We start from the raw sequence: 23,208 nt of genomic DNA, 5'->3' as shown, positions 1-23,208 counted from the left end.
TCCGAGAGAGGCTCAGAGTGTGGCAACGAGGGACAGGGCCTTTTCGGAGGTGGCCCCCAGACTCTGGAACGATCTCCCTGACGAGGCTTGCCTGGCACCAATGCTGCTATCTTTCCAGCGCCAGGTTAAGACTTTCCTCTTTGCCCAGGCATATGGCGGCACATCTTAATCACCCACATGTTTAGGTTTTTTTAACGGTTTTTAATGCTTTATGTGTGTATGTTCTGTGTTTTAGAATTTTAAATTTTGTATACTCGTTTTTATCTTAATTTTAGAATTTCTGTAAACTGCCCAGAGAGCCCTGGCTATGGGAGCGGTATATAAGTGCAATAAATAAATAAATAAAATAAATAAATATTTAAAGTTTTAAAATAACAATAAACTTATTATTATTTTGTTAGCTACCAAATACCACGTGTCAGCTTGGCATTATTTACCTGCCTTACAGTTATTAAACACCTACCCCATATGTATTACCCCCACAGTATATTTAGAGCAGATCCTATATTAAACCAGTTTCCCTCGCAGCTAGGAGAAAGGTTTTTAATTAAGCCTCCCTCAGGTTTTCAAGTGGTGGCACTTGGCCTGAGAAGGGTTTATGCGACGGGCCTAGGGTAAGGGTGGTTTTAATTTTTGTGAACCGCCCAGAGAGCTTCGGCTATTGGGCGGTATAAAAATGTAATAAATAAATAAATAAATAAAATAAGGGTCTGTGACGTCGCAGCCACTCACCTAATCTCACGGGTAGCCATCTCAGCATGCAGAGGCACTTGGAGCAGAGGCTGTGATGGTGTTCTCAGAACACGGGTGGGAACATACGGGACAAGGGGGTCTTTCAGATACTGCGGCCCTAAGCCATGAAAGGATCTCTTGGTTAAGACCAACACTTTGAACCAAGCATGGCAACGAGGCAGGAGCTAGTGGAGAAGGTACAATACCGGCATTGTACGATCATAGCGCCTGCTTCCTGACTGTCCTCTTGCCACCATATTTAGTACTAACGGAAGTTTCTGGACTGTCTTCAAGGGCAGCCCCATGTATAATGCATGGCAGTAAACTAGACACTAGCTCTAAACAGATCTGTGTATGAAACTGATTGGCAGTAGACTCAGAACAGATAAAGAGAATTTCTACACACACACACACATATACACAAAATGCAGATTTCATTTATGAAGTTCATAACTATAAGACGTTGCGGCAGCCGCTAGCTTAAAAAGAGGATGAGACAAATTCATGGGAAATGGGTCCATCAGCAGCTATTCTATGATTCTATTATTGCTGCAAGAAAGGCAAATGCTATTTTGGGCTGCATTAATAGAAGTATAGCTTCCAAATCACGTGAGGTACTGCTTCCTCTCTATTCGGCCCTGGTTAGGCCTCATCTAGAGTACTGCGTCCAGTTCTGGGCTCCACAATACAAGAAGGATGCAGACAAGCTGGAACGTGTTCAGAGGAGGGCAACCAGGATGATCAGGGGTCTGGAAACAAAGCCCTATGAAGAGAGACTGAAAGAACTGGGCCTGTTTAGCCTGGAGAAGAGAGGATTGAGGGGAGACATGATAGCACTCTTCAAATACTTAAAAGGTTGTCACACAGAGGAGGGCCAGGATCTCTTCTTGATCCTCCAAGAGTGCAGGACACAGAATAACGGGCTCAAGTTAAAGGAACCCAGATTCCGGCTGGACATCAGGAAAAACTTCCTGACTGTTAGAGCAGTACGACAATAGAACCGGTTACCTAGGGAGGTTGTGGGCTCTCCCACACTAGAGGCCTTCAAGAGGCAGCTGATCAACCATCTGTCAGAGATGCTTTAGGGTGGATTCCTGCATTGAGCAGGGGGTTGGACTCGACGGCCTTATAGGCCCCCTCCAACTCTATGATTCTTTACTTATTTGTTCATTCATCCAAATATCTAGCCTGCCTCTCCACACTCAGCACCAGGGGTGACTGAAAGAAAAGGACAATACAAACCAAGTTACACTATAATAAAAAACGAAGTGGATAGAAAATCAGCAGCCAACTAACGTAAAACCGCAAACAGATCAATTCCTGGAGAAGAAGGCTATCAGTGGCTACTAGTCCTGATGACTCTGTGCTATCTCCAGTATCAGAATAAGTAAGCCTGGGCCTGTTCAGAAGACACCTTAAACCCTGCTGGTTAAGGCTTTTGGTTAAGCAGCGGGGCTTAAGGTATCCTGTGCAATGCGTTTCACTAAACCTTGCTCACTCATTACCACAGTCAGACCGTCTGCCGCAGGGTTAGAGGTTCTAACCGTGGCTTAAAGTGTTGTGTGTGACAGCACGGCTTGTGGTTAGTGTTAACCCCAGAGAACCATAGTTTCGCTAGCCACAGAGTCTGAAGTGTCATCTGAACATGCCCCCTATGTACACCAGTTGCTGGGGAACATGGACATGAGGGTGCTATTGCACCCTTGTCCTGTTTGTGAGTTCCTGGTCGACAGCTGGTTGGCCACCGTGTGAACAGACTGATGGATTAGATGAACTCTTAGTTTGGTTCAGCAGGACACTTATATATTTAACAGTAGAAAGAGGCGGGAAAGTGATCAAATTCAAAGGCCGAAAGATCTATGGCAGGGTCATTTCAGCCCAATTAAAGTTTGGGGACGCTCTCAGGTATTTGCGAATATTATTATTATTATTATTATTTATTTATATAGCACCATCAATGTACATGGTGCTGTACAGATTATACACAGTAAATAGCAAGACCCTGCCGCATGGGCTTACAATCTAATAAACTTGTAGTAAACAATAAGGAGGGAAAGAGAATGCAAACAGGCACAGGGAAGTGTAACCAGGCACCGGGTAGGGTGAAGCTAACAGTATAGAGTCAGAACAAACTCAGTATTTAAAAGCTATAGGGAAAAGAAAAGTTTTTAGCTGAGTTTTAAAAGCTGTGATTGAGTTGGTAGTTCTCAAGTGTTCTGGAAGAGCGTTCCAGGCGTAAGGGGCAGCAGAAGAAAAAGGACGAAGCCGAGTAAGGGAAGTGGAGGTCCTTGGGCAGGCGAGAAGCATGGCATCAGAGGAGCGGAGAGCACGAGCGGGGCGATAGTGTGAGATGAGAGAGGAGAGATAGGCAGGAGCTAGACCGTGAAAAGCTTTGAAGGTCAGCAGGAGAAGTTTATATTGGATTCTGGAGTGAATTGGAAGCCAGTGAAGAGATTTCAGAAGTGGAGTAACATGGTCAGAGCGGCGGGCCAAGAAGATGATCTTAGCGGCAGAGTGGTGGACAGAGACCAGCGGACTGAAGTGAGACGAAGGAAGGCCAGAGAGAAGAAGGTTGCAGTAGTCCAACCGAGAGATAACCAGTGCGTGGCAGAAGAGACAGACAAAAATTCCTGCAGTGGGCGGGGCTAAGGGCAAAATGGTGGTATTAAAAATACCAACATGTTTTAGCTTAAAGCTGCTCTTGCCAGTAATTAGGCCTTCGGAGAAACATTTCAACCTTTTAGAAATGGGAAAAAACCTGCGTAAGGTCTTTGCCACCATGAAATGATAGAAAATGGGGCAGGGGATGTGGCCATCTGGGGATTCTAACCCCAGGTGGGCTAGATTCAGCCCACAGGCCTCAGTCTAGGGTCTTGGCCTTTTGATGGAAGGCCGTCAGAAATCATCTAGTCAGTTCTCCAGTGGGAAGGAGTTCTAGATGGTGGAAGCTGCCACAGAGAAAATAACGAGGATCTTCTCAGATCGCAAATACAAGAGACACAGGCTCAGTCCAGGCAACATGTTTCTCCACGGTGGTTTTACAACTCCACGGTGGAGTTTTTACACCACCGTTGAAAAATGTGTTGTCTGGCGGGAAAACTCCACGCAATGGTGGAGTGTTTTTGGAAAACACTCCGCGCAGAATATCCACACTGTGCAGAGGAGAGTTCCTGCACAACCTCTGTGTTGTGTGGAGGGCTCCGTGGCGTTTTCCGTTGAGTTGACTTTTCCCTCTGGCCACAGAGTTCCCTGGCTAGAGCGGCAAAAAAAGCAAGTGCCACTCTAGGAGAGCTGCCAGGATTGGGTTTTTTTTTTTTTTGCAGCAATGGCTGATGGGATACCATCAGAAGGACTGGGGGAGGAGAGAAAGCGGAGGAACTGTCAAACGTCACGACGGATATTACTCATCTCCACAGTAACCCACGGTCACACAACGGTGGAGTTAGAACACGTCATGTGGGGAGTACTTCCTAAAAACTCAACTACTGAGTGGAGTTTTCACACTGCGTTGACTAGCGTGTTGTCTGAGCCATTCCCTAGACTCTGAGAACTGTAGGATACCTAAACAAAAACTCCAGATTTAAAGCAGGAATGCCATTGAATACCAGTTGCTGAGTATCACATTACTGATTCATGATCAGCTTGTGATCGACTTGTGGCAAACTGGGAAAGTCTTTCATATTTGCACCACCAGAAACTAACAATTGTTATTACGCTGCTTAACATCTTGACTTTAGATGCTGCTGAAATTATCATGTGTTTGAATCTACGCATGTAAAAGCCTTGTGTATAGTATCGTTATGCCGATACTTCTATAGCAAAACAAATTATTATTATTATTATTATTATTATTATTATTATTATTATTATTATTTATTTATTTATTTATATAGCACCATCAATGTACATGGTGCTGTACAGATAACACAGTAAATAGCAAGACCCTGCCGCATAGGCTTACAATCTAATAAGTTGTAGTAAACAATAAAGAGGGAAGGAGAATGCAAACAGGCACAGGGAAGTGTAAACAGGCACCGGGTAGGGTGAAGCTAACAGTATAGAGTCAGAACAAACTCAATATTTGAAGGCTATAGGGAAAAGAAAAGTTTTTAGCTGAGTTTTAAAAGCTGTGATTGAGTTGGTAGTTCTCAAGTGTTCTGGAAGAGCGTTCCAGGCGTAAGGGGCAGCAGAAGAAAAAGGACGAAGCCGAGTAAGGGAAGTAGAGGCCCTTGGGCAGGCGAGAAGCATGGCATCAGAGGAGCGGAGAGCACGAGCGGGGCGATAGTGTGAGATGAGAGAGGAGAGATAGGCAGGAGCTAGACCGTGAAGAGCTTTGAAGGTCAAATTTCTGGAAATATAAAACTCTGTATGACCTATATCTAAAGTGAAGAATTTAATCTTATTCTAAAATAGGATCCGATTGTGTGAGGAATCTGAAAAATTAAGTAGAACGGTAGCCTGGAGTGACCTACGTACAAATAATCTGTTTTGGGAGAATCTCTGAACCAGGGCACATGCCACAGAATTGGTTACTGTTTAATTCTCATGGAGCTTACCTCTACATGAAAGACTTCTCCAGCGCCTTCACAGTCATTGGAGGTTATGATTGGTGTATGAATGTGCATGTATCCATTGTCCTGAAAGAAATGGGGAGGAAAAGTTACAACTTTCTTATGGATGAGTTAAAAAAAAGATTTTTGCATGCAATTTTTACATCTCTCCGTTAAGCATTTTATAAATATGGTATCTGGGAATAAGCAACCAACTGCACTTTTATTTCCCAATCCTTTCTGGGCAAATCCTGCTCATTTCTACACCTTCCCTATTGCTTGTTTTACTCAGATGTTTTGGAAATGCCCAATAGTTGCCTCCTTTTGGGAGGACGTTACTATACAGATAAACTTTGTACTGGAAAGCTCTTTAATATTTACTGATGTACATGTTTTTAAATTATTTAGGGTGCAATCTTTTCGGGATAGTCACAACTGTCTGACCTCGGAGGCTAACAACTATCCACTGCAGGGCAGATGGAACATGGAGGTGATTTTGAGCTTCTAGTGGGGGAATGGGGGAGGCACCACGACGTAAATCAGCTTCCGTGGTCTCTTCTCCTTCCTCTTCTCCCTCTTTTCACCCTCTTTTCACCCTCTCCATGCTCCGCTCCCAAGCATGGAGAAGGAGCCAGTGCAGAGAGAATCATGCCGGATACAAGGCAACGGGGGAGGAGCGAACGGTTTCTGGGAACCAAGGTTGGAGTACTGGCTCCAACCTCAGTTCCCAGAAATTGAAAAATCCTATGGCTGTCTAGACACTGTCTAGTGGCCATAGGATTGTTCTCTTAGCTGCTTCTTGGAATGTAACACATGGTAAGAGTAAATGGATTTTTCACGCCATTTTGACTGTTAAAAGACTGATAATACAATACTGGAAGGATAAAAGCTCACCGCCTATAATGCAGTGGGCTGAAGACCTAACAACGCTAGCAACAGTTGAAAGAGCAGTACACACTTGCGAATGGACTTATATTTGGATATTTGGTCTACTTTTACTGAAGTTTATGCGTGATCTATTCCTTTTTCCTTTTTTGTTAGAATCTTGTAATATTTGAAATGGAGATCTCTAAAGCATGTAATTACACTTTCGATTTTTTTTGTGGGGGTTGTTTGGTCAAAACTCAAAATAAAGATTGATTACAAAAGCATGAAAATGCGCACTTGGGGGCGATTTGTGCATTTGCACAAGTGCAGATTTGCGTGAGTTCACACTCTGCAATGTGACAGAAGTTCAGGAAATTGAGAAAAATTGTCTCCCTCTAAGGTACTTTCCAATTTTACAGTTCTTTTATGGCATTGAGATGGGTCCAGATTTTTTAAAAACAAATGAATTCGCTGCACTTCCTTCTAAGTTGGTGTCCGAGGTTCAAATAATCGCCTCAACCTAGGCCAGCCATTGTCTCTCAATCTAATCTACCTCACAGGGCAAGGGGAGAATAACAGGTGCTGTCCTGAGCAAGTTGGGAGAAAAGGCAGGATAAAAATGCCAGTCAGTGGCTCAGTTCAGACAACAGTGGTTTTAGAACTCCACACTGGAGTTTTTACACCACCATTGGAGAAATGTGTTGTCTGGCAGGAAAACTCCACCCCACAGGGGAGGTTTCTTGGGAAAACTCTCCACGCTGAATATCCACGCTGTGCAGAGGAGAGTTCCTGCACAACCGTTGTGACACAGTCTCTGTGGAGTTTTCCGTTGCGTTGACTTTTCCCACTGGCTAGAGTTCCCTGGCAAAAGTGGCGAAAGCAGCGAATGCCGCTCCAGGCGAGCCGCTGGGATTGGGTTTTTTTGCCGCAATGGCTGATGGGATACCATCAGGAGGACCAAGAGAGGAGAGAGGACGGAGGAACTGTCACTCAAACACCGCGTTGACTTCTACTCAACTCCACAGAAGCACACATTCACACAACGGTGGAGTTAAAACACGTTGTGTGGGGAATGCCCCCTAAAAACTCAACCACCGAGTGGAGTTTTCACACTGCGTTGACTAACGTGTTGTCTGAACTGAGCCAGCTTCTTCGTCAAGCTGGAGTTAGAGGTGTGCAAATATTGCCATCTAGTGGCCAGAGACTGAATATTCATGATAAAATACAGATTAAAAAAATCACGAGTAACAGTAGGGTAGCTTTTCTCAACCTGATGCCCTCCAGCCCCTATCAGACCCCAGCCAGCATGGTCATTTTTTGCCTGTCTAGCAAAGTTAATTTGGAGGGGGAAGTAAGGAGGCTGGCAGAGGCTCAGGACAGCTCATATCCTGGCCTCTTCAGTATCTTCCGCTCCCCGCCCATGAAAACACCCCGTTTTCCTCCCCTCTGAGATCAGGTTTCTCACCCCAGAGGCCAACTGGTGCAGCTCTTTCCAGGACGGCTTCGAGGGGAAGGGGGATTACATCTCCAATTCCCCCCTCCGTGGTCAGAGCGCTGTCTCCAAACTCCGACCTATCCGATGGCCTCTCAGACACTGCCTAGAGACCGTATCGCTGCTCCCTAAAAAATGTTACGCAGACCTAATTAGATTAGGCTGGTGCAAAACACATCCCGATTTCAATCACGAGGACAACAATGGCCTAGAATCATTTGCTAAAGTCCAGTTCAATCCAGTGGAGTGGTGCTGAGTCTTTCATACCAAATGCTGAGTTCTTCACACCAAAGGTTAGTTTACATTCCATTCTCTAAGCTTCACACTTAAGAACATGAGAAGAGCCCTGCTGGATCAGACCAAGGGTCCATCTAGTCCAGTACTCTGTTCCCACCATGGCCAACCAGCCATCGGCCAGGGATGAACAAGCAGGACATGTTTGTTCATCCCACCCATGTTCCCCAGCAACTGGTGCACACAGGCTTACTGCCTGGGATACTGGAGATAGCACATAACCATCAGGGCTAGTAGCCATGGATAGCCTTCGCCTCCAGGAATTTATCCAACCCCCTTTTTAAAGCCAACCAAATTGGTGGCCATCAGTACATCTTGTGGTAGTGAGTTCCATAATTTAACTCTGCGCTGTGTGAAGAAGTACTTCCTTTTATTTGTCCTGAATCTCCCACCAATCAGCTTCATGGAATGACCCCATTGGGTTCTAGTATTTTGAGAGAGGGAGAAAAATGTATCCCTATCCACATTCTCCACATCGTGCATCATTTTGTACACCTCTATCATGTCTCCGCAGAGCCTCTTTTTTTCCAAGCTAAACAATCCCAGCTGCTGTAACCTTCTCATAGGGGAGATGCTCCAGCCCCTTAATCATTTTAGTTGCCCTTTTCTGCACTTGTTCCAGCTCTATAATATCCTTTTTTAGGTGTGGTGACCAGAACTGTACACAGTATTCTAAGTGTGGTCACACCATAGAATTGTTGAAGGGCAGTAGGATACCTAAATATATAAAATCCACAAGATCCAAGTTCCAGAAAGTTTTGCTCTATAAAATATACATGCACAGGAGAGTCTACAAGCTATTTTCCTTTTCACACAGTTCTTCAGGTCACTGGAACGACTCCTGGGTTCACGACATGTTGGATTTTGGTGCTAAAGGATCACTTTAATTGGCAGGACACGCTGACACCTTCCCAAAGACATGGCACAATTTTTCTCCGTATTTTGAGGTCTTTGACACAATGCCAGTTTCCAGCAATAAGAACATGAGAAGATCCCTGCTGGATCACACCAAGGGTCCATCTAGTCCAGCATTCTGTTCCCATAGTGGCCAACCAGCTGTGTGTGGGAAGCCCACGAGGAGGACACGAGTGCAATAGCACCCTCCCACCCATGTTCCCCAGCAACTGGTATTGAAAGGCATGCCACCTCTGAATCTGGAGGTAGCATATAGCCATCACGACTAGCAACCATTGGTAGCCTTTTCCTCCGTGAATTCATCTAATCCCCTTTGAAAGCCATCCAAATTGGCGGCCATCACTACCATCCTGTGGCAGTAAATTCCATAAATACTGGGATACCTTGAAAAAGGCGTGGATCGCTGCCGTGGCCTCACTGCGTATTCTCAGGAGGGCGCCTAACGAATTGCTCCTGCATCGAAAGTGAGGGAACTGCCTGAGGTATTCTAGAGACTGATGGGTTTTGTACTTCAGAGGGAATGCCTGAAGGAGAAAGGAGGGGCGGGGGAGAAAGAGGTCATAAAGTACACAAAGTTTACTCAAAAGTAAGACCCACTGCGTTCAACGTGCTTTACGCGCAGGAATCACGGGCATAAAATTGAAGGCTGAGTTTCTAACAAAAGAGTTTACATCACTAAATTAGGCACACGGCTGTAAGGGAGCAAAAAAAGTTGTGCTCACCAAGACGTCGCAGGGTCCCACCACACGAATGTTTTCTGCCACCAGTTCCACATTTTGCTTTTTGTGAGGGCTTTTGATCAGTTTTCCTTGCACTTCCACGGAACTTCCAAAAGTCATCTCCCTAGGACACAAAACCAGCAATTGTTTATCAAGTTGACTTACCATGGTGGCATCCTGCCTTGGGGTTGAACAGGTCATTTGGGTCTGTTCTCGATCCTCTCAGAGTGCAGGACACGGAATAACAGGCTCAAGAAACAGGAAGCCAGATTCCGGCTGGACATCAGGAAAAACTTCCCGACGGTTAGAGCGGTACGACAATGGAACCAGTTACCAGTGCGACAATGGAACCAGTGGGCTCTCCCTCACTAGAGGCCTTCTAGAGGCAGCTGGACAGCCATCTGTCAGGGATGCTTTGAGGTGGATTCCTGCATTGAGCAGGGGGTTGGACTCGATGGCCTCATAGGCCGCTTCCAACTCTACTATTCTATGATTCTATGGTGTGTGCTTCGCTCACCCCTCTCCAACCTGGTGCCCTCCATATGGGTTGGACTACAAGTTTCCATAATCCCCCAGTGAGTCGCACTTGTATCGTACACATCTGCAGGTTGGGGAAGACTAAACTAGTTTGTGCTTCCAATACTCAACCTGCCCCCCCCACAAGGAATCAACATGCATCAGTTCCAATAACTAACGTAACTGCAGAGAAACACTGCCATGTTTCCAAGCCCTCCTGCAGCAGTGCGAGACAATAAAGAGATCTGTCAAGTAATCCAAAAACTTTAATCCAGCAAATAAACAGCTCTTCGCACCTGAAGAGAGTTTAAACACTAGGAACTTTCTAGGCTAAAACTTGGCTAAACTAAGCGAGACAATTGTCCTTTCAACAAAACGGAAGGTCTCTTCCCTGGGTCCCTTAACTTCAGGGAGGATTCCTCTGAAGAAGCCTTTGGCGAGAAGCTCTAGCCGACCTGATCACATCTTACCTTCTTTTAGCTCCGCCTGTTTGAATCTGCGGTGGACTCTGTGATTGGTCAACTCTGAAGCCCTTTCCCCCTCTGAGGATTGCTGAGTTCCCACAGACTCCTGAGTTGTTAACGTTTTCACTGATAAGGTCTGGTGAAGATTCATCCCTGCCTGGAGAAGGGCCTGGGAGAATCTCCTCCCTGCTTCCTGTGTAGGCTGGTACATTTCTAGCAGGGCTGTGCTCTGCTTCGCTTCAGTTCGGAGAAGCGATAGCAGAGTGGCCTGACTCGCCTCCGACAAAGGTGAAGACAGATCGGGTCGGGGGGGCTGCGGATTGAGGCAAAGCGGTTCACCTCGATCTGGAGCACCGGTCACAGGTAAGTTGCAGGGGGGACTCACCTGCTGCTACCGCAGTCCGCACAGTGATGGCGATGGAGCCAGGTAAGGGGGTAGGGGGGCTTACCTGTGTCCATTGCGGGCTTCAATTGAGGCCCCGGCTTCAAGGTGGAAGAGGCCATGGCCTTCTCTTCCAGCTTGAAGCTGGGGCCTCAATTGAAGACCGCAATGGACACAGGTAAGGGGGCGGGGAGGAGTTGGGCTTACCTGGCTCTGCTTCCGCCGTCCATGCGGTGATGGCAGCGAAGCCAGGTAAGGGGGCAGGGGGGCTTACCTGCCTCCGTCGCGGTCTGTTGCGGGCTTCAACTGAGGCCCCAGCTTCAAGCCGGAAGAGGCCGCGGCCTCCTCTTCCAGCTTCAAGCCGGGGCCTCAATTGAAGCCCATGATGGACCGTGACGGACACAGGTAAGGGGGTGGGGAGTTGGGCTTATCAGCCCCCATTCCCCACTTACCTGCCTCTGCCGTCCACCAGGCAAGTAAGCAGGGAAGGGGGGGCAAAATCCCGATCTGCCCCTCTGGATCTCGCTCCACGGAGCAGGGAACGGGTGGATCAGCCAGAAGTGGTTCAGACCCGTTCTGAATCGGGCCACGAAGCGGTTCGGGGGGGGGTCTGTGCACAGCCCTAGTTTCTAGTCCTGTTTCTTCTGATTCAGAATCTGTTTCTGATTGATAGATTGAAATTCTTTCCCCCACACTAAAGGGAACAAGCCTGATCATGACAAAAACATTTGTCCAAAGGGACATTATATTGAAGGGAAATCCGATGAAGAAAACCTGTACGGTGCCCTGAAATCCCTGTGATATAGGGCAGGATATAAATGGTGGGGGTTTTTTTGTTTGTTTATTCGTTCACTCGCTTCCGACTCTTCATAAAACCTACAAACTATAGCAAGGATGGGGGAACGTGTGGCTCTCCAGATGTGGTTGGAATCCATCTTTCATTAGCTCTAGCCAGCTTAGCCAATGGCGAGGGGCGGTGGGATTTGCAGCCCAGTAACATCTGGAGGGCCATGCATTCCCCATTGCAAGCCTATGGAAAGACTGAGTGAAGCTTACCCATTAAGGGTGCAATCCATTAAGGGCAAGAAGGGAGAGGGCCTTCTCAGCGGTAGCCCCCAAATTATGGAATGATCTCCTCGACGAGGCCCACCTGGCTCCAACATTGTTACCTTTTCGGCCCCAGGTCAAGACTTTTCTCTTCTCCCAGGCATTTAGCAGCATACCTTGAATTTTTAATCGATCCTAGATATATCTTTAGGTTTGTCTGACAACTCAAAATTGTTTTAAATGGATGTTGTCTTTGTATGCTGTTTGCTTTTAAATTTTGAATATCGAGTTTTCATGTTTAAATATTTTAATCTTTTATAAACCGCCCTAAGAGCTTTGACTATGGGGCAGTATAGAAATGTAATAAATCCTCCTCCACCTCCTATGTTTAGTTGGGGAAAAGGCCTGTAACTCCCAGCATGCCCCAGCCTGCACAACCCTAGGCTATGAAACAGCTCGCTCTCACTCTCACACACCAGGCTATTAAACAGTTCTCTCTCTCTGGCCTAATCTACACCAAGCAGGATATTACGGTATGAAAGCAAAGGCAGGAGTCACAGCAAGCAAGATATAGCTGTATGAAACCGGTATATGGTCTGTGTCAATGGGCCCCAACAGCTGGCCTTACGATCTAAAATATCGTAAGGATTCCTGCATTGAGCAGGGGGTTGGACTAGATGGCCTTGTAGACCCCTTCCAACTCTGCTATTTTATGATTCTATGATTCTATAAAATAGACAAAGGGAAGGAATACAAGAAAGGGGAAATGGAGGTATGGATAAACAGGGAGGAAATGAGTTTAGTTCAATTACGTGTACTTCGGCTGGGTTGCCATAACGCTGGGCCCATGGCCATCTGTGGGTCCGCAGGCACCTCTCTTAGCATCTATTGGTCTCCCTATCCCTGTGGATTTTTTAAAATTACATATTTTAAAAAAATTGATTTGGTTTTCAGTGGTGGCCCCCCAATTATGGAATGATCTCGCCGATGAGGCTCGCCTGGCGCCAACGTTGTTATCTTTTCGGCGCCGGGTCAAGACTTTTCTCTTTTCCCAGGCATTTAACAGCATTCAACAATGCTAAGTTTGTTTTTTAACGGACCACAGAACTGTTGTTTTTAAATGGATACCGTTGTTTTTATACTGTTTTATGTTTTGGATGGTTTTAAATTTTGTATACTTTTTAATGTTCACTGTTTTTAACTTTTGTAAACCGCCCAGAGAGCTTCGGCTATGGGGTGGTATATAAATGTAATAAATCAAATCAATCAAATCAGTGCAGTTCAATACCGCTATAAAGCAATGGTGTGGCTCCTGTTTTTTTATATGCCACTTTCATACTGCAATATCCTGCTTGATGTAATTTAGGCCTCTTCCTTTCTCTCTCACAGACACACACAGGGAGAGAGACAGAGAGAGAGAGAAAGGAGTGTGAGAATGCTAAGCCATAGTTAGGGCCCTTTAAAGCAAGTTGTTAGTGAGCATGGTTAAACTCTGGTTAGGTAGCAACCATGGTTAGGAAAACGGCCATTCACATGACACGTTAAGCCATCATGGTTAGCTCAAAATGTTTAACCATCATGGTTTAGCATGTTGTCTGAACAGGGCCAGTATGTATTTAAGTTGGCGGGACAACACCCCTCACCCCAACCACCATCAGACCAGGCTCTGCCCACTGCAGGCCCCCACAACACATGTGACCCTCGGGGGGCAAACTGGTTGCGTACCCCTAGTATTTGGGCCTCTCCTACCTGTGCAGCAGAATGAGTTGGGAAGGAGGCAGTGGAGTCCTGAGGTGGTATGATAGACTGCTGCACTTCAGGTTGTGCTGGGATAGGGTGGGTCAAAAATTCCCTGCATTTAAGAAGCTAGCACCGCAGGGTGAGAAATGGGCTTCAACTTCCTTACAGTGGTAGGGTTTTTTTAAAAATTATTTTTAACTTGCAGAAAAGACAGCATCTGAAAATGGCACGTCCACCTTCAGCTCAAAGTGGTACAGCCCTACTCTACTACAGAATTCAGCCACTTGCGCAGGTCGCGGGCCTCATTTCAGTCCGTTCTGCCAACCTGGGTTCCAATCTTGGGTCAGCAACCACTTGGAGGCTTTCTAACGAGGAGCCGTCGTTGACATGTACGAACAAGATTTCTTTCTGGGATCGAATGGAACGGACCCAACCCTGGAAGCAGGAAGAAAAAGAAAGATAAATGGCTGAACTGAACTTCTTCTTGGTCTTACTATCAGCTGGCGAGAGTCAGAGATTCAACCCCACGGAAACTAAACAGCAGAAGACATCTGCGAAGATCAGGATAGGGAAACAACGGTTTTGTTACAGATTTCAATGACAAATTAGAAACACAAGAGCCGTGCTGTATCAAGTAGAAGAAAGAGGTGAGCTCTGGTGCTGTGTATAAATAAATAATGAACGTTTCATTTTTGTAACGATATAAAAACGCTCGACGTTTCAGATTCAGAAGAATCCTTCCTCAGGAGCTAAAACAAATAAATTACAAAACCATTATTTAATGTAAGAGAAAAGGAACAAGACCAACACCCATACAAATATAATCAATCATATTTGATTATACAATAGATATCCAAATTTTCAAATATATTTGTATGGGTGTTGGTCCTGTTCTTTTTCTTTTACAATAAATAATGGTTTTGTAATCTACTTGTTTCGGCTCCTGAGGAAGGGTTCTTCTGAATCCGAAACATTGAGCGTTTTTATATCGTTACAAAAATAAAACATTCATTGTTTATTTACACACAACACCAGCAGGGCCGGCGCCAGACTATATTGCGCCCTAGGCAGGCGCGTTCTGAAGCCGCCGCCCCGCTCGCTCACTCACCGCCCCCTCACTCGCCTGCCCCCTGCTCGCTCGCCTGCCTACCCGCTCGCTCACTGCTCCCCCCCACCCGCTTGCCCGCCCCCCGCCCGCTGCTACGGCTCCCCCTTGCTTGCCCACTCACCGCCCGCTCCCTCCCGCTCCCAGCTTTGAAGCCAGGACGCTGGGGTTGGGGGGCGGGGCAGAGGTTTTGAAGCGGCGCGCCTGGAAGTGGCTTCCTGGCGCGCCGTACTGAAGCCTCCGCCTCCAACCCCAGCATCCTGGCTTCGAAGGAGCCAGGACGCTGGGGTTGGGCGGAGGCTGGGGCGGCGGCTTTGGAACAGCACACCTGGAAGCTGCTCTAGGAGGCTTGGCGCTCTAGGCGGCCGCCTGAGTTGCCTCTATGGCAGCACCGGGCCTGAGCACCAGAGCTCACCTCTCTTTCTTCTGCCTCCTTACTGGTGCCAATTCCCTTCACCTACCCATGCTGTATCAGACCAAGGGTCCATCTTTCCAAGCAGAAAAGAGCAACTAAACTAATCAAGGGACTGGACCATCTCCCCTCTGAGTGAAGGTACAACAGCTGGGATTGTTCAGCTTGGAAAAAAGGAGGCTAAGAGGAGACACGACAAGAGGAGAACAAAATTATGAATTGTGTGGAGAAAGTGGAGAGGGAAATATTTTTCTCCCTCTCCCATGACACTATTTATTTACTTATTACATTTACATACCGCCCCATAGCTGAAGCTCTCTAGTACCCAATGGGGTCATCCCATGAAGCTGATTGGTGGGAGAGTCAGGACAGATAAAAGGAAGGACTTCTTCACACAGCGCAGAGTTAAACTGTGGAACTCACTACCACAAGATGTAGTGATGGCAACCAATTTGGTTGGCTTTAAAAGGAGAGTAGATAAATTCCTGAAGGAGAAGGCTATCCATGGCTAGTAACCCTTATGGTTAAGTGCAACCTCCAGTATCAGAGGCAGTAAGCCTGTATACTCCAGTTGCTGGGGAACATGGGTAGGAGGGTGCTGTTGCACAATGCCCTGCTTCTGGTTTCCTGGTTGGCCACTGTGTGAACAGAGCGCTGGACTAGATGGACCTCAGTCTGATCCAGCACGACTCTTCTTATGTTCTTAAGTATTCTGTTCACACAGTGGCCAGCAAGATACTTGTGGGAACCACACAAGTAGAACATGAGTGGAACAACACCAGCCCCTGTCCTTGCTCCCCAGCAACTGGCATACATTCTCTGATCCTGGAGTTAATCTATAGCCACTAGTAGCCACCGCTAGCCTTCTCCTCCAGGAATTTGTCTAGTCCTCTTTTAAAACCATCCAATTGGGCGGCTATCACTACATCCTGTGGAAGCGAATTCCATAGTTTAATTAAGCATTGTGTGAAGAAGTGCTTCCATTTATCTGTCCTGAATCTCCCCCCGTTCATCTTCGCCGGAAGACCCTGGGTTCTAGCATTATGAGAGGGGGAAGAAAACATTTCCCAATCCACTTTCCCTATACAATGCATAATTTTTTAAATCTTTATCACATCTCCCTTACTCATAGCTAAACAGTTTCAGGCGTTGTTACCTTTCCAAGCTCTTATGGCAGCCAAAAGACTGTTCTTTTAGATCCATCATTGTCACTTGAGGCTCAGGTGACCTCAGTGGCACGGAGTGCCTTCTACAAACTCCGGTTGGTGGCCCAGCTACGCCCCTATCTGGACAGGGATAACCTGGCTTCATTTGTCCATGCTCTGGTAACTTCCAAGTTAGATTACTGCAGTGCACTCTACGTAGGGCTGCCTTTGAAGATGGTTCGGAAGCTGCAGCTCGTGCAAAATGCAGCGGCCAGATTGATTTTGGGAACCAGAAGGTTCGACCATATAACACCTGCTCTGATCTGCTTGCACTGGCTGCCTGTATGTTTCCATGCCCAATTCAAGGTGCTGGTTTTGACCTATAAAGCCTTACACGGCTTGGGACTACAATACCTGACGGAACACCTCTCCCAACGTGAATATACCTGGTCACTACGTTCAACATCTAAGGTCCTCCTCCGGGTGCCTACTCCAAGAGAGGCTCAGAGTGTGGAAACGAGGGACAGGGCCTTTTCGGTGGTGGCCCCCAGACTATGGAACGATCTCCCTGACGAGGCTCGCCTGGTGCCAACGCTGCTATCTTTCCGGCGCCAGGTTAAGACTTTCGTCTTTGCCCAGGCATATGGCAGCAAATCTTAATTACCCACATGTTTTAGTTTTTTAAAAAAAATGGTTTTTAATGCTTTATGTGTGTATGTTCTGTGTTTTAGAATTTTAAATTTTGTATACTTGTTTTTATCTTAATTTTAGAATTTCTGTAAACCGCCCAGAGCGGTATATAAGTGCAATAAATAAATAAATAAATATTACAATGTTGGAATGATAAATGTTCATCTTATATAATGCAATGAATTGAGGACCTAATACCGCCATCAAAGTTTGAAAGACTGGCATACTTGCCACTCGTGAATAGATGGATATTCGGTCTGCTTTTCTTGAAATGTACACATAATGTCCCCCACCCAGTTTTTTTTTTTAGAATATTGTACATGATGGGATATTGATATTTCTATGCATGTACTTTCTTGTTCGTAGCTTCATTTTTCTTTTCATGGTTTGTTTTCTGTTTTGTTAAATTCACAATAAAAAAGGGGGGGGAAGAAAAAATAGTGGAGTTTGATCATTTTTCTTGCCCTTTTCTGCACCTGTTCCAACTTTATAATACCTGGTAAAGCTTACATCCCCAAAGCTTAGGCAAGCATTTACAGCCCTCCGTTTTCAAACCATGCCTACAGCTGTGACGGATGGCAGATATCAGCGCACCCCTTTGCCCCCCCCCGTCTGTGTATTTGTGGGGCCCCAGAAATTGAGGATCTGCCTCATTATTTGCTCTTCTGTTCTTTATACTCTGAACCAAGAACCAAATTTTTGGAATCTATTCTATATCAACTACACTTCAATACCACTTCAGAAAAGATTTTCTATCTCCTGTCTGACACTGACTCTAGGGTAATGAACAAGGTATCTCTTTTTGCCCTGGCAGCAATGAAAATTTGGGCAAGATTTATTACTGAGATTGCAGTTGACTATGCCGGAGATGCTCTTATCTAACTACAAATTTTATATTCAAATTATGCTTTTAATTGTATTTTATTCTTTTATTATGTATGATCTGTTTGTGATTATATGTAGTATTTTCATATTGTTGTTTCTTCATAGTGTATCTATTTTGTATGTGAATGGCCTATGGCCTAAGCATTAATAAATTACTTCTACCTATAATATCCTTTTGTGCTGTCAAGGCCAACTTTTTCCCATACAAGTGTTATAAGTGTTTAACATATACATGAAGCCGCTGGGGGAGGTTATCCGGAGATGTGGACTGAGGTGTCATCAATATGCGGATGATACCCAGCTCTACCTTTCCTTTTCATCAAACCCAGGTGAGGCAGTGGCTGTTCTGAACCAGTGCCTGGGCACGGTAATGGACTGGATGAGGGCTAACAAACTGAGACTCAATCCAGACAAACTCAATCCTGTCCAGCGAGGTGATGTTTGCCCTGTCCTGGACGGGGTTGCACTCCCCCTAAAGGATCAGGTCCATAGTTTGGGGGTGCTATTGGATTCAGAACTGTCACTTGAGGCACAGGTGAACTCAGTGGCAAAGCGCACCTTTTATCAGCTTAGGCTGATATACCAACTGCGCCCTTATCTGGACAGTGATAGCCTAGCTACAGTTATCCATGCTCTGATAACCTCTTGTTTGGATTACTGCAATGCATTATACGTGGGGCTGCCTTTGAAAATGGTCCGGAAACTTCAACTGGTACAAAACAGGGCAGCACATTTACTAACAGGGACTGGCCGACGAGACCACATTACGCCAGTCCTCTTCCAGCTTCATTGTCTGCCAGTCCAGGTCCGGGCCTGATTCAAAGTGCTGGTATTAACATTTAAAGCCCTAAACAGCTTGGGCCCAGGTTATCTGAAGGAACGCCTCCTCCCATATGTACCTGCCCGGACCCTAAGGTCATCCTCAGAGGTCCTTCTCTGCGAGCCCCTGCCAAAGGAAGTGAGGCAGGTGGCTACCAGGAGGAGGGCCTTCTCTGCTGTGGCACCCCGGCTGTGGAATGAGCTCCCTAAGGAGGTTCGCTTGGCACCTACATTATATGATTTTAGACGCCAGGTGAAGACCTTTTTATTCTTCCAGCATTTTAACAGTCTATAAATAAATTTTAACTTGGTGTTTTAAATTTGTAATTTTGCATTGCTGCTGTTTTTATCTGGTTGAGCTTTTATATTGTATTTTATATTATGGTTTTATACTGTTGTTTTACACTTTGAATGTTTTTAATTTTTGTGAACCGCCCAGAGAGCTCCAGCTATTGGGCAGTATAGAAATGTAATAAATAAATAAATAAGAACCCCCTTTCCCCTGGCTTGGTCCACCCACCTGGACTTTAATATCGTGCCCGGTCAGGTCCCTGACATCCAACGCTTCCTGAACCCGAAGTAGCTTGGGTGTCCCAGCATGCTTAGGATATGGAGCAGAGGAACAGCGGCGAAGAGCCAGGCATACAAAGCGCGCTCCAAACATCCTTCGTCGATGCCTTATTGGAATCGCATATCCTGCAAATAAGAGGCAAAGGCAAAAATCCCCGAAGGCAAAAGCCCAGTTTTGTTACAAGGCAGAGAAACAGCTTCGTCATCTGGAGAATCATAAAATAAGCTCTCAGTTAAACAAAATGAATTGCTAAAATAAACACAGGCAGCGAGAACTAAAAAGTGTTATATAGGGTGACCATATGAAAAGGAGGACAGGGCTCCTGTAGCTTTAACTGTTGTAATGAAGAGGGAATTTCAGCAGGTGCCATTTGTATATATGGAGAACCTGGTGAAATTCCCTCTTCATCACACCAGTTAAAGCTGCAGGTGCCCTGCCCTCTTTTAAATCTGGCCACTCTAGTATGGCTCCTGCAACTTTAACGGTTGGGATGAAGAGGTAATTTCACCAGGTTCTCCATATACACAAATGGCACCTGCTGAAATTCTTTTCTATCCAACTGTTAAAGATACAGGAGCCCTGTCCTCCTTTTCATATGGTCACCCTGTGTTACATAAATTGTTGTGAATGAACACTCTGATGAGCTTCACCTGAAATGTTGCCCGTTAACAACACAATAGCCTCCCTGCTTGTTCAGACCCAAAAGACCTTCTAGCCTGGTTTGCTGTATCCCACAGAGAATTAGCCTACTCCCCTTTAAAAGCCATCTAAGCTAGCCGCAGTGCATTTCGTAAGCCACACACAAACCCCTTTTCTTTAAAGACACACGCCCAAACTGACAATGAGTCTTGTGACACCTTAAAGACTGACAACTTTGTTCCTGGCATCAGCTTCCACGGACCCTGTCCACTTCAGCAAATGCAAACGTGCACAAAACATTATGCCAGAAGAAATTTGCTCCATCTTTAAAGAACCATATGACTCCTTGTTTTTGCTGCAGCAGACTAACCCATCCTTGTGGGACTTACTCCTGAACTGGATATTGCAAAGAACACTTCCAAGAATTAATGGCCAGCTTCCACATGGCTAACCTAACTTGACGAGCCCCTGCAATTCATGCTAATTCTGCAGCCACAGGTGCAACGTAAGACGAGCCCTGCTGGATCAGACCAAGGGTCCATCTAGTCCAGCACTCTGTTCACAGCAGCCAACCAGCTGCCCACGGGAAACCCATGAGTGCAGCAACACTCTCCCACACATGTTCCCCAGCAACTAGAGTACGTAGGCATACTGCCTCTACTACTGGTGGTAAGACACAGCCATCAAGACTGGAAGCCCTGGATAGCGTTCTCCTCCAGGAATTTATCCAACCCCCTTTTAAAGCCATCCAAATTGGTGGCCATCACGACATCTTGTGGCGGTGAGTTCCATAGCTTAACTGCCCTGAATCTCCCACTTATGCCGCTTCATGGGATGACCCCGTTGGGTTCTAGCATGCTGGGAGAGGGAGAAAAATGTCTCCCTGTACATTTTCTCCACTCCATGCCTAATTTTGTATACACCTCTGTCGTGTCCCCCCTTACTCGCCTTTGCTCCAAGCGAAACAAACCCAGCTATTGTAACCTTCCCTCCCTTGAACATTTTAGTTGCCTTTTTTGTTTTTTGCACTTTTTCCAGCTCTACAATATCTATTTTTAGGTGTAGTGACCAGAATCTCTCCTCTGCTCTTCCGAACCATAATTGTGCTTCATCCCAATTTGAAGCCTTCTAAATCTGTGGCCATCCTGTAGCAGCCTCCCAAATTCCTCTGCAACATTCACCGCCCTTATTCCTAACCTCCCTTTCTCCAAGACACTTTTTAGAAGTTGCTCTAGATTAGGGTGACCCTATGAAAAGGAGGACAGGGCTCCTGTATCTTTCACAGTTGCATAGAAAATGGAATTTCAGCAGGAGTCATTTGTATATATGGAGGACCTGGTGAAATTCCCTCTTCATCACAGCAGTTAAAGCTGCAGGAGCTATACTAGAGTGACCAGATTTAAAAGAGGGCAGGGCTCCTGCAGCTTTAATTGCCCTGTCCTCCTTTTCACATGGTCGCCCTACTCCAGATCCCAAATCCCCCTCTGCTCTGCCCTGCCCTGCCTTAGCTCAGCCTTGAATCCCCCCAGGGTTTTCTGCCCCCAAACTTACCCCGGGGTCCCTCTTATTCACTTGCTGCAACCCTCTCTTCAATTCACCCAAACCAGAGAGAAGCGAGAAAAAAGGTTAATCTGCTGCACCAGGTAGGACCATTTAGCAATCACTTTCCTCTTTTTTTTTTAACTTCTTCTTCTGCCCACCCCCTCAACACGTGCCTGCATGCAGCCAATGGAGATTGTCGGTTGGAAAAGCTGAGCCAATGGGAAAAAGAGGATTCTATGCGGAAGTGTCCACCCTCCCAGGCGCAATGCGTTATGGGAAGTGTAGTTCAGAATCCGAGAGTAGTTGCTTTCCTTGCTATTAGGCAGAAATCAGAGGATTTATGGTGAAATATATCAAGTAAAACACACACACCAAGCCACCCTTTGACACCCTCGGAGTCAGCAGCAGGAGGGAGAGGGCAGTCCCTCTGTTTTGACCTGTTGACATCATGAGATTCTTGTCTTTATTGCAAGCATGTTTAAAATAAAGTTTTGGTGCAATTGCATTGTGCCAGGTTGATTTTCGTTAGTCACACTGAGCGTGCCAGTAAAAGAAAAACGTTTAAATGCAAAATCTGGTTGTCTCAACTAGATCAGGGTTTTAATGACCCATCTCACATACACCCAGCTGCAACATCTTTTTGGGACTGGGAGCTTAAGAGGCAGGCTTCTTTGGGGGTGTTGTGTATTTTAAACTTTTTTTTTTTTTTACATTTCTTTTCCTATGTTTTAAAACAGTGGTTCCCAAACTTTTTCAGGTCACCACCCCCTTGGTTCCACAAACTCATGGCCAATGCCCCCTACCCTACACTATAAAAATCATTATTTAGATTAGCGGTTTTCAACTAAGGAAGATAATAACAATAAAATTCAAAACAGTAACAATTAATGGAATATTTATTCAAAACCCAATTGCATTTTTTTAGTTTATTCAATTAAACATAATTGATGAACTTGATCCAGTGATATCATCTTTTCAGAGTCTGATAGTCATTTAGCAAGAATATTAGATATCACATTGTGTAACTAGGGTAGAGTACCTCACTATTCATTCTTTATGTGATGGGTGGGCTTGATGAAGTGATACCAGTTTCCCAATGTCTGGTTTAAAGTCACTTAACCTGAGTCTTAAATCACCACGTTTAGTAATCTGGAGTCGATTTCTTTGCTTGGAGAGAAGTAGGCAGACCACACTAAAACCACATTCCACCAAATATGATGTTGGAAATGCAACCAGGAGCTTCTGAACCACTCTCCATAGTGCAGGATAGCAATCAGAAATTTCCTTCTGTAACCAAAACTCCTGGTGCGGAAAAGACCACCTAAAGCACCCCCTTGCCACCCCGTTGCCTCTTAGTGCCCCCCTGCCGCCCCCTTGCCTCTTAACGCCTCCCTATGCAATCCCGCCGCCTCCAAGGGGGCGATACCGCCCACTTTGGGAACCACTGTTTTAAAATGTATGTTTTAAACTTTGTAATACCGCCTTGAGGCCCAGTATTGGGCAAAAGGTGGAATACAAATAAATATAATAATAATAATAATAATAATAATAATAATAATAATAATTTATTTATAACATTTAGATCCCACCTTTTTTCTGCAAGGAACTGCTTAGGGCTCTTATTATATTTAGCGGTATATAAATATTACAAATAGATAAATCCAAGGTTTATTTGTCCTCCT

General features: G+C 45.6%; 1 protein-coding gene across 3 annotated transcripts in view; it reads right to left on the bottom strand.

Annotated features, from left to right (window-relative positions):
* Window positions 1-21,641, bottom strand: part of NARS2 (asparaginyl-tRNA synthetase 2, mitochondrial) — a 70,186-nt gene extending 48,545 nt beyond the window's left edge. The window contains exons 1-6 of one of the 3 annotated variants that reach the window (XM_063127266.1): window positions 21,536-21,641; window positions 19,295-19,470; window positions 14,044-14,153; window positions 9,573-9,693; window positions 9,234-9,374; window positions 5,289-5,369 (exon numbers count right to left, since the gene is read on the bottom strand). In XM_063127266.1, the coding sequence (XP_062983336.1) occupies window positions 5,289-5,369; window positions 9,234-9,374; window positions 9,573-9,693; window positions 14,044-14,153; window positions 19,295-19,438 (597 nt within the window). In that variant the 5' untranslated portion in view covers window positions 19,439-19,470; window positions 21,536-21,641. Of the gene's footprint in view, window positions 1-5,288; window positions 5,370-5,726; window positions 5,774-9,233; window positions 9,375-9,572; window positions 9,694-13,727; window positions 13,772-14,043; window positions 14,154-19,294; window positions 19,471-21,535 lie in introns of those variants that run through there. The other 2 variants (XM_063127267.1, XM_063127268.1) reach the window with 2 other exon arrangements.
* Between the last annotated feature and the right edge of the window lie 1,567 nt (window positions 21,642-23,208).

Source organism: Elgaria multicarinata, chromosome 5, assembly GCF_023053635.1.
Source record: "Elgaria multicarinata webbii isolate HBS135686 ecotype San Diego chromosome 5, rElgMul1.1.pri, whole genome shotgun sequence".
In the NCBI taxonomy this organism is placed as follows: domain Eukaryota; kingdom Metazoa; phylum Chordata; class Lepidosauria; order Squamata; family Anguidae; genus Elgaria; species Elgaria multicarinata.
This window is presented reverse-complemented; position numbering and strand designations above follow the sequence as displayed.